The sequence below is a fragment of the Arachis ipaensis genome, chromosome B04 (genome assembly GCF_000816755.2).
Source record: "Arachis ipaensis cultivar K30076 chromosome B04, Araip1.1, whole genome shotgun sequence".
Lineage (NCBI taxonomy): Eukaryota > Viridiplantae > Streptophyta > Magnoliopsida > Fabales > Fabaceae > Arachis > Arachis ipaensis.
In genome coordinates, this window is record NC_029788.2 from 19,106,165 (window position 1) to 19,117,525 (window position 11,361).

The window sequence follows — 11,361 nt, forward strand, 5'->3', positions numbered from 1 at the left end:
ATAGATAATTTGATAATTAAATTTTATGTATACATAATATTTTTATTATAAAAAATATTATTATGTTATATCTATTTTTATTTTGATTGTCAAAATTTTTTAGATTTGTGGTTAGTATAAATTTGGGTTAATAGTTAAAATAAATCTAAAAAATTATATATTTTCGTTAATTTAGATTGATCGAATCGATTAGACTTTTTGCTGTTATTTAAAATATTTAGTTGAAAAGAAGTGAAAAAAATTTCAAAATAAAAAACATGAATAAAAAAAATTATTAATAGATCAATGAGAGTTACCAAAAATAAAATAGTATTGATCTTTATAATTATTGATAGCAATATTATAAATAACTATAAATTAATCTTTTTTATTTTTGTTTTGTTTTATTTTTTTGTTTTTATATTCTTTTATTGTTCTATTTATTGTATTGAATTCTCTTGTTAAAAAAAAAATCAAGTGCCATAAATTGGTCTTAAAAGATATGTAGCAAAATAATTATATGTCAATATGTTTCATTATTAAATTTACAAGGCCAATTTGATTCACAATATTGTATCTTTCATAAATCAACAATTTAAAATATTTAATTTTCCAATGACCGAATTGACGCTTTTTAATTTACATATGCCTCCAAAGATGGTGTATGAATATGATATGGGGGTGGGGAGTGCTTAACAGAAATGTGGTGTCTGGGGTGTAGCAACTCGAACCCTCCGAGTTTCCAAAACAATACGCACGGTCCCCGAGTTCCATGCGTTTGGTTCATGCCTGTCTTCAACTCGGACCCTCCGAGTTCGTTGAGGAATACCCACGGTCCGATTTCCGTTTGGGCAATCGCACGGTGCGAGTGCGTCGAGAAGGAGACACGCGTCGCTTCCCCAGCTGCTGCATATACGGTGCATTGTCAAAAGAGGAAACCCCACCCTCTCTCACCATCCGAATACACCACTCCCTCACATTTCACTCTCAAAAGCACAGCTTCTTCTTCATTTCTCTCTACTGATTTTGCATGGTGGAGGCCAAGAAGAAGAACAATGCCAAAAAAATATAAAATTAAGGATGTTGATCGATCTGAGCTTCACATTATTCAGTATCTCAGTGATCCTGATTATGTAAGTATTTTTTAAATTTTTTTAAATTTTATTAATTTTTTTATGCGAATAATTATTAAAATTTAAAATATAATTATTATGATTGTTGTTAGATNNNNTATGAGAACAGTTTAATGTTAATGTTATTGTTACTGTGAGAAAGTGTTAATGCTGAATGATTAGTTAAATCCTTTTTAATTAAAGCATGTTTGAGTTTACTGTATGAAAATATTTAAAATTTTTTAATTTTAGTAATTATTATTAGCAATTTAATTATTACCGTTGTTAGAATATGGATGATGGTATATACTGATAGTTAATATTTTTTAACATTGAGAAAAAAAATGTTTAACGATTGAGTAATTAACATTCGATTTTATTGTAGATGTAGTAATATTGTTGAAAATATTGATTAGGAATACATGTGTTTGTAATGAGTTTCATTTGTAGTTATGAATAACTTTTAGGATTAATTAATTAATGTTAGAAGTTAGAAGAATTAGTTATATAAGGATTCAGTAAATTGATTCGTGATGGTAAGTTAGTAATTGTTAGTTATCTGACTAGTAAGTTGTTATGTTTTTTTGTAGAAATCAAGAATGTTGACATGTAACCATCCGATTCCTCCGGATCGGTACAACGATAGGGTGGAGGATCATTTGCGAATGACCGGGTTCTATCATGTGTCTCAGATTGGGATAGTGCAGTGTCAGAAAGCATTGGTAAACGCTCTAATCGAACGTTGGCACCCTGACACCCATACTTTTCACCTTCCCATTGGTGAATGTGCTGTGACAATGGAGGATGTAGCTTTAATTCTTGGTCTTCCCACAGATGGTCTTCCAGTAACAGGGATGACAATTAGTAGTTTTGATGCCTTGGAGGCCGAGTGTTTGCTTCAGTTTGGGGTTGCACCGCGAAAGGATGAGTGTAGATCTAGCTGCATAAAACTGACGTGGCTGAGGAATCTAAAAGAGAATTTAGAATTGACTGATGAAATAAATATACAGAGGTATGTTAGGTGCCACATTATGTTGCTGATCGGAACGATCCTGTTTGGGGATAAGTCAGGGGCAGGTGTTCATTGGAAATTTCTACCCTTGCTACGTGACTTTGTCAATATTGGGAAGTATAGTTGGGGGTCGGCATGCCTAGCGCACCTTTACAGGGCGTTATGCAGGGCATCTCGTTATAACTGTAAGGAAATAGATGGTCCACTAACACTTCTGCTCGTATGGGCTTGGTTCCGACTGCCATATCTATCTCCGGTTCCTAGAGAACCCCGCAGTTTTCCACTAGCAAACAGGTAATATTATGTTACAATGTACTCATTTCTTGATATTTAAGCTTCAGTTGAGCTAATTGAGAACATCATATTAGGTGGCGTAACTGGGAGCGTGGCGACCGAAGATTTAGATATTTGAAGCTAGATCACTTTAGGAAGGCATTTGATGAACTTCAGGAAGGGCAGGTGTGTTTTAGTTTAACAAGTTTTTTACAAAAGCATGATGCAATTTTATTTTTTATATGAATTGTTGGCTGTAATGATGAGTATCCCTTATTTTTCCAGTTTGTCTGGGTTGCTTATGCTGTGGATTGTGTGGATCTACAGTTTCATTAGTGTCCTTTGAATGTATCGAGTGGCATGCCACTGATAGGGTCAGGCGACAGTTTGGTTTCATTCAGGGAATACCTGATCCAGAGCAAAATTTGGATAAGGCGCATGGAGAGGTTCTGACTGGTCCTAAGAATCTTAACTGGGCCACGGCACCGACTCATTCAAAATGGGTGATGCATTGGACAAACAGGTATCACTACGTTCTTTCTGAGCTTCCCATGCCTTCAAGGCATCATTTGGATAGTTACATCAACTGGTACCGTACAAAATATGGAAACCGCTTAGCCTTGTCGAATCTTGTGGGTGAAGATAATGATGAAGGTAACCAGGACATGGATGCGGGTAATGATGATATGGATGGGGGTAATCAGGATACTGATGAGGGTAGTCAGGATATGGATGAGGACAATGATGATCAGGCGCCACATATATCACTTCCAAATCCGATTCAAGAAGAACAACCTCAGCCCTCCGCACAGTATCTACCTCAGACACAGTTCACCCCATCATTTCCAATGCAGCAACAGTATTGGGGTATGTCACACTTTGAAGCAGGTGAAGGAGGTTCTTTCAGCCAGTTGCTTGGGTTCATGGCTGCAGATGCAGCACAGTCACAACATAGCCATCAGCCTGAGTTCATGCCAGGCAGATATTCATTGGATGCGAGGTATCCAGGCCATACCTCATCCGTTGCTTCTGGAGGGTTCGTATCCGTCGACTCTAGTAGGAGTGAGGGTGGACGCGGTGTCCTTAATAGTCAAAATCCTAGCCGTCTTAACATGGGACTTATTGAGGAAGACCCTAACACACTCGAGGGAAAAACCGATGCCTATCTAGTAGACGACCCAGATGACGAAGGCGATGATGAGGAGGATGATATTGAAGAGTTTGATGAGGACGAAGAATCTCGTAACGATGGTATCATTCTAAATATTTTACTTTATGTATTCCATATTTGAATGTATCTTGTTTGCATAATTGGCCTCTATTTTTGGCATTTTCTTCTTGATTTGTTGTTTTTATGTTGGTTATGAACATGTAACATGCTGCATCTAGTTGTTTATTCGTTCATTGTATACAGGTCAGGCACACAGTCCGGATGACAAGGGTAAAGGTTACAATCTACGGATCGATCCCCCACGTCGGAGCGCTAATCGTTTCACTCCTTCTGTCTTTAAAAAGGCGGCCAAGAAATGCAAAAATTTTGTGAAGGATGTAAAGTGGGCAATGAGAAAGTAGTTGTTTAGGGTAATTTGTATATGTGGGAAATGATGTACTAATGACTTAATGTAGTTTTCAGTGTACTTTGTATTGTTTAGAGTAATTACCTTTAGGGTACAGACATTATGTAATAATAAGTAGAACTAATGGTCAGATTATATTCTATGTTTATTGTGCTTATGTTGTAGTGATATTGTTAATGTATTAATCATCTGGAGTATGTAACAATGTTTCATAAAACCTTAATATGCTCATACAGATATTGATGTATTGATGTATTAACCATCATCCCCCTAATGCCACAGATATGTTATAATACTGGATTGTCATAAAGTATAAGGTTACATATAGTAGATCATGTTAATTAAATTTGGTCATTCAGGTTATATTATACAATCTCATCTTAAATCTGTGAACCTACGGGGCACCTCTGTTGGTGTTCGAACCATCTGTCTGTCGGCATCTGCTACGACTATGTCCTTCAGCCCAACATAGAGTGCATCACCTAGGACGACGTAACATCCGCGTGTCCATCTCATTAAGAAAGCGCGTCATCCTTGGGCGACCTTTCATTACCCGTCTCAGGTACGGATTTGGTATGAACCGAGGTCCGTTGTAAGCAGGCCATGTAGCAGGATTACCTAGTGGCCTAAACCTTGCTCGGTATACCCGCCGCACTTGGTCCATCTTATACACATCATGCACATACAGTTGCCAATCCAGTCGCTGGTTGGCACAACATGCGAATACATGTCTGCAGGGGATCCTGTCCACCTGGAACTCACCACAGTCACATCGTAGGCCACGTAGATCGACTGCAAACTCCAGTCCACTTGGCATCTCCCGAACCTCAAAGACCTCATTCTGGCGATCAAAGCAACTAACCTGAATATTTCCTGATGCAATTTGGTTTGCATGCAACTTCGAGGTCACGATATCAGAGAAGACATGGCCAGCATTGATCCTTGATTCCGCCTCCGCTCTTTTTCGGGTGAATAACTCATTTAGCCTGTAGAATGTTGCCTTCACAAGAGCAGTAATAGGGAGATTGCGTGCACCCTTCAAAACTGAATTGATGCACTCCATAAGATTTGTTGTCATGTGCCCCCATCGGTACCCACCATCAAAGGCCAATGCGTACTGCTCGCGAGGAATTCTGTTTAACCAGTTTGTGTACGCCTCGCCACGTTCCCGTAACCGCTGGTAACGCACCTCATACTCCCGCACCGTCCTAGAATATCCTGGTAGATCACAACATATGCATAGCAAAGGAATGGAGGTCATTAGATTTATGTAAGGAAAATTTATTAATAAATTGCTTAAATTTCATAAATGCTTACCGATGTTGACGACCAATTTTTGGAGGTACGGTGCCTTGAACTTTCTCAAAAAGTTTGACTCTATATGCCTGATGCAAAACATATGAAAAGCTCTTGGAGGTGACCACGCTCCGTTACTGCGTTCCACAGCTGCATTTATGGATTCGTGCCTGTCGGATATTAGACCCACACTATCACGAGTTACAACATGTTGACGAAGGTTACTAAGGAAAAAATGCCATGCATCGGAAGTCTCTCCCTCCACAATAGCAAATGCAATTGGGACGATATTGTTGTTGCCATCTTGTGAAACTGCCACAAGCAAACAACCCTTATACTTTCCGTACAAGTGAGTCCCATCCACCTGGACAATTGGCTTACAATGTCTGAATGCCCTAATACAAGGGTAATAACTCCAAAATACACGATGCAATACCCGAATATCACCCACCAACTCATCGCCTTGATATGTAGGCATAGTCTCAAAATGGACAACAGCTGATGGCTCCTTGTGACACATGGCCTCAAACCATATTGGCAACGCTTCATACGATGCATCCCAACCACCAAATATTTTTTCAACTGCCTTTTGCTTAGCCAGCCATGCTTTCCGGTAACTGACGGTGTAGTTGAACTTCGATTCGACTTCTGCTATAACCGATTTTACCTTCAGGGATGGGTCAGCCTCAACCAGTGGCTTTATTGCTTCTGCAATTGTGATAGAATCCAGCTTTGAATGATCCTGTGAAATGGTGGCTCTTGTACATGTGTGACTACCATTATACCTCCTTATAACCCAACAGTACCTCCTGCTGATCAAGCTAACCCTAATAAGCCAATCACACCCTAACCCATACTGTGTACACTTGGCATAAAATGTCAACGGCTCAGACTCAAACACCCGGTAGTCTACGCTTCGTCGTATGCTATAGTCTTTAACCGCCTTAATAACAGCTTCTCTTGAACTGAACTCCATACCTACGCGAAATTCACCATCTTCCACCATAGGAATTTCTGCTGTGACAACAAGCACAGCAAACACTTTATTAACACGTACATATTTCAATAACGATTGTAAAAGTTACTCAAATTTCACTGAATCCAATATGCTATAACTCCAAACCTAACAACATGTATGATGTCACTCCATACAAATAAATAACAACAGCAGCATGTTTAAAAAGAAATCCGCATTTTCCGGTTCGACTAGCATACCAAACGAACCGGACCGGTCACGAGGTTCGACCGCCAAACCATTAAACCGGACCGTTCCAGTCCGGTTCATGGGATTTTAACGGTCAAAAGGAAGGCACCAGTTCAAATGATTATTACAAACTCATTCAATCCGTAACAACCACACTATGGACAATTTAATTATTAATTTCTAATTAATACTTCCAGGAAATAAAAGTAAAAAAATAAATAAAATAAAAAACCCCTAAACTTGCTAACTCATAACTGAATCAATGTCGAACTTAAAAAGGACTAACACAACGTTTACGCACCTGCAGTCATATATTCTGGAAATTCTGGAACATGCATGGCTTCCAAGTCTAAAACTCGCATGAAGGATGGCTCCTCAAACGGAACTTCGTTCGCGAGTGCATTTGCCACTTCTGTGACATCTGGGGCCATCGGTCTGTCACCTTAATCTTCATCTCCATTTGGAGCAACAAATTCATAGTTGCTTTCGAACTCTTCTTCACTGTCACTATTATAATCTTCTCGTAGAATATTCCGGTCGGCCTCAGATTGTTCAAACTCAACATACAACTCGATGAACGACATCTGGTACCGGTTTTCAATATACATTGAAAATATCTCCTGCATGCTCGCCTCGTCCGTCACATATTTGGTTTGATACTGGACGAATCCACCAGACACCGGTATCGGATACCTGTATAGCATACACGATATCTTTCTTGCCCTCTCAGAATCAACCTTTTCACATATTACACCTTTCAGCTCTTCAAATGAGATAATGAAAGGAATAACAATATCTAGTGGATTTTCACATATAAATTTAACTCCTTCAGTCGTTTGTAACAAGATCTAACCAAAATAGTATATTTTTAATAATACTCTGTCACTCATTTTTTCTCACTCAACACACAAAAATGATCACATTAATCTTTACCTACTAGATTTTCAAATCTTAAAACTGTAAAAACCAGAGAGAAGAAAGAAGAAGCAGCTGCCGTTCGAAGACGAAGAAGACGCCAGAAGCTCCCACCAGTTCACCTAACACTTTTATATCGCCAACTTTACAGAAATCGGAGCCTTCGACTTTCACAAAACCTACGGTCCAAGTTCTTTGACCCTCACCCTCAGCTAAGAACTCGGACCCTGCGACATGTTATCAAAATGGTCCCTTGTGAATTCGTAGGGTCCGATTTCACCAAGACGGATTTTCGCTACCCACCAAACAAATCGGACCGTGCGAGTTGTTATTAAAAAAATTTCATCCCATGGAACACGTACGGTCCGAGTTCATGGCTACCCACACTGACACAAACTGTCCCACATATATGTCTGTTTCCCCCCTAAACCATATCAAAGCAAAGCTCACACATGCCCCCCATTTCCAAAAAATTGAGCCCCGAATTGACGCTACTTAATTTTTTAAAAAATATTTTAACAATTAATCCGTGCAAATTATCTGGAGATTAGCAAAACTTATGAGACTAAATGTTATTAGATGATAAAAAGTCAAGAAGAAAATAAGGTAAACGTCAGAGCTGCGTGGTGGGTGAGCAATGTCTTACGAATCTGAATGTGAGGCAACAAATGTATAATTGTATGGTAATATTATAGCGCTTAAAAAGTAGTGTCTATTTATTATAAAAAGACTAAAAATTTATATTTAAAAAAAAGATAAATATTAAATCAGTACCTAAAAGATTTTGGCGTTGATAAAATGATATCTTATTTTTATTATTGATAAATTGATCCTTAAAATATTTTAAAATTTGACAAACGTGTCTTCGAACTCGTTAGAGCAAATCTCCGGCAAGTACAATGCTGACATGGCCACCGTATTCCGATGATCTGGTAAATTATCTCCACACCCTTATTTCTCCCTTCCAACGTAGACTCCTCCTCCATCTCCTTCTCGATCGCAGTCCTCCCCTTACCCAACGCAGCCCCCTTCCTCTTCCTCCCCATCGTAGTCCCTCAACGCACACTCCCTCATTCCCTTTCCTTCCCTATCGCAGTATCCCTTTCCTCCCCCTCCCATCGTAGCCCCCTAACGCCAATGCACACTCCCTCATTCTCTCTCCCTTTCCATTACAGCCCCCTCCCCAACACATACTCCTCCTCCTTCCCTCAACGCCACCATTCGTAGCAATAACAACCTCAACATTAACAGCAACAGCAACAACAACCTCCACCACTTGCAGTAATAGCAACAACAACCTCAACGGCAAGAGCACCATCAAGGACCACCACCACCACCATCGGAAGCACAACAAGGTCTGGAATAGTCATATCCCTTCAGCACCTCAATTGCGCCGCTCCTCTGCACATATATCCGCCTCTGAAACAAAAAAAAATCAGAAATGAAGCAACATTTTCAATTGGACACCGAAGTCCGTAAATCCTGACAATGAAGAATGAGAAACCATCAGCGGTAGCGGCAGCGGCCTGAGGCTGAGGGGCAGCGCGCGATGTCCTGCAACGTATGCAACGGGGAGGAAGGAGGAAAAGTGCGACGGAGAGGGCTAAGGCACTGGATTTTAGGTACTTGTGGAAGTTGTGGTGGTGTTGAGGGAAGGGGTGTGTGCGTTAGGGAGGGGAGAGGGAGGAGGAGTGTGCGTTGGGGAGGGGACTACAGCGGGGAGGGAGAGGGAATTGAAGGGGGAGGGCTGCGATGGGGAGGGAGATGGAGGGAGAGTATGCATTGGGGAGGAAGTGATTAGGGTTTGGGGGTGGTTTGCCAGGTCACTAAAATACGGTGGCTATGTGAGCATTATGCTTGCCGGAAATTTGCTCCGGCGAGATTGGGAGCACACTTATCAAATTTTAAAATCTTTTAGGGACTATTTTGTTAATAGCAAAAGTTAGGTACCATTTTGTTAGTGCCAAAATTTTTCGGATATCGATTTGGTATTTACCTCTTTAAAAGATATAAAAATAAATAATTTTTAAAAAATTAAAACTTCTTACAAGGAGTAAGTTAGACAAAATTTAAATACCAACTTATAAACACATAGAATTGACCATAATTAAAAAGTGACACTGTTATTCATTCAGTTTTATACTTAGTCTTAATTGACATTGTTGTTCACATACCAGTACAATTTAGCATAATAAGATATCACTAACTAGCTCCATTTCCAAGATAGAATGACTACTTAAGTAGTTAAACCCACAATCATATCTTATTCTTCTATGTCGTCTAAATTAAATTAAGAGTAAATTATTAAAAATATACTTGATTTATTTTAATATTGATAAAAATATTTTTAAATTTTTTTATCGATAAAATTGTATTTAAATAATTTAAAAATGTGTAAAAAATATTTCATCGTGACTAAAGATTTATTCCGTTAACAAAAAAAAGTAATGTAATTTACTTATTAATATTAAAATTTTATTTGTCACATAAAAAATTTAACTTATCATATTATTTTTTTGGTAATGTAAAATATCTCAATTTACAATCGTGCATTTTCATTATATTTTTAAATAATTTACAGATATTTTTATCGATAATAAAATTTTAAAATAATTTTATCAGTAATAAAATAATTTAAATGCATTCTGGTAGTTTATCCTTAAATTAACTACACGAATCAAGAAGCTGGCCATGATACACTTGTGCTGTTAATTTTTATAACATTTGATTTCTACTTAATAAGGTTAAGTGTGATATATCAACGCTGGTATTAAATTAAAATAAGTCATGTAATATAAAATTTTAAATATGGTAACACTTGATTTTCCAATTAAAAAGCTAGGTGGGCCTTCCTAGAATGCATTTCTGGTTTGGATCTTTGCAAAGTCTAAGGCCTTCTTTCCTTGCAACCTATGTGTTATGTAATGTTTACTATATTCTCCATGATTGTATCTTCTAAACTTGCATGGGTGGTTTGCATCAACAAATTCTGGCATTGGACCAAGCTCTACTTCGTAGCTAGGAGCATAAAATGTCACAAGTGAGAGTCTATCTTTATTCTCATTAGCCACAGCTCTATGCTCCACACTCTTGTATTTTCCATTTGTGAGAACCTGCAGAATAAATAGTCAAATTCATCTTTAAAAGATTATTAGTTCTCTAAAATTAAATTCATCTTTTAAAGATTTTAGATTAATCGAGTTAATTCTTCAATCATTTTTTGTTGACGGCGTCAAAATTTATTAATATGACACGTTAAGTGATACTACAACACACACATAGGAGTCTTAATTGACTATTAACATGACAAGTTTATGAAATTAGATCAAATTAAAACCTAATTAAGGAAAAAACTTGAGGTATTAGAATCTCTCAATTTAAAATTTATTTGATCTAATTTTATAAATTTATCATATTAGCTGCCAATTAGAACTATTAAATATGTATTGTAATGTCAATTAACATATCACATCAATAAACTTTGACGCTATTAGCAACAGAAGTAATGGAATGACTAAAATAACTAATTTAAAATTTTTAAAAGACGAATTTAATTAAAAAAATATTTTAAAGACTAATTTAAAAAATGAATAATCTTTTGTTTAATCATTTATCCTACAAAATTAATAATTCTTAATTTCTTACTAACAATAACCTTAACATATATTTTTAGTAACAGACATTAGCTAAAGCTTATTATGTATCAATTTTTAGTAACATATATCTTTATTCTAGATCTTTGTAAATGAAAATTACTTTGCAAGGATGAGATGGTAAATTTGGCTACCTCTTAAAAAAAATGCACTAAATTCAAACTTCAGTTAAAATTAAGATGTGGTTTGAAAAACTCAGTGCAGGTGAGCAAATTAAATGTGTGAGTAGTGTAATAAAAAATAACTCTTCTATTTTAAACAGAAGTCTCAAAATAAAAAAAGAGTTTATTCGAATTAAAATTCTCTATCCCTAATGTAAAATAAAAAGAAGGGTCTGGCT

The 11,361-nt window shown here is 37.2% G+C and overlaps 4 protein-coding genes across 4 annotated transcripts in view; 2 read left to right on the top strand and 2 right to left on the bottom strand.

Moving 5' to 3' along the window:
* LOC110270555 (serine/threonine-protein phosphatase 7 long form homolog) lies at positions 1,016-2,670 on the top strand. The gene is made up of 2 exons (XM_021120155.1): positions 1,016-1,112; positions 1,682-2,670. The coding sequence occupies exons 1-2, from the start codon at positions 1,035-1,037 to the stop codon at positions 2,399-2,401; spliced, it is 798 nt and encodes a 265-aa protein (XP_020975814.1). The 5' UTR covers positions 1,016-1,034; the 3' UTR covers positions 2,402-2,670.
* On the top strand, positions 2,726-4,029 carry LOC110270556. Its single transcript, XM_021120156.1, has 2 exons — positions 2,726-3,627; positions 3,791-4,029. Exons 1-2 carry the CDS (start codon positions 2,883-2,885, stop codon positions 3,946-3,948), a joined length of 903 nt encoding a protein of 300 aa, XP_020975815.1. The 5' UTR covers positions 2,726-2,882; the 3' UTR covers positions 3,949-4,029.
* Positions 4,237-6,264, bottom strand: LOC107636197. The gene is made up of 2 exons (XM_021120928.1): positions 5,271-6,264; positions 4,237-5,171 (listed from the first exon to the last, which is right to left on the bottom strand). The coding sequence occupies exons 1-2, from the start codon at positions 6,253-6,255 to the stop codon at positions 4,432-4,434; spliced, it is 1,725 nt and encodes a 574-aa protein (XP_020976587.1). The 5' UTR covers positions 6,256-6,264; the 3' UTR covers positions 4,237-4,431.
* The window catches only part of LOC107639069 (protein SRG1-like), a 3,502-nt gene continuing 2,209 nt past the window's right edge, over positions 10,069-11,361 (bottom strand). Inside the window, exon 4 of the mRNA XM_016342485.2 lies at positions 10,069-10,481. Coding sequence (XP_016197971.1) covers positions 10,221-10,481 — 261 coding nt within the window. The 3' untranslated portion in view covers positions 10,069-10,220. The remainder of the gene's footprint in view (positions 10,482-11,361) is intronic.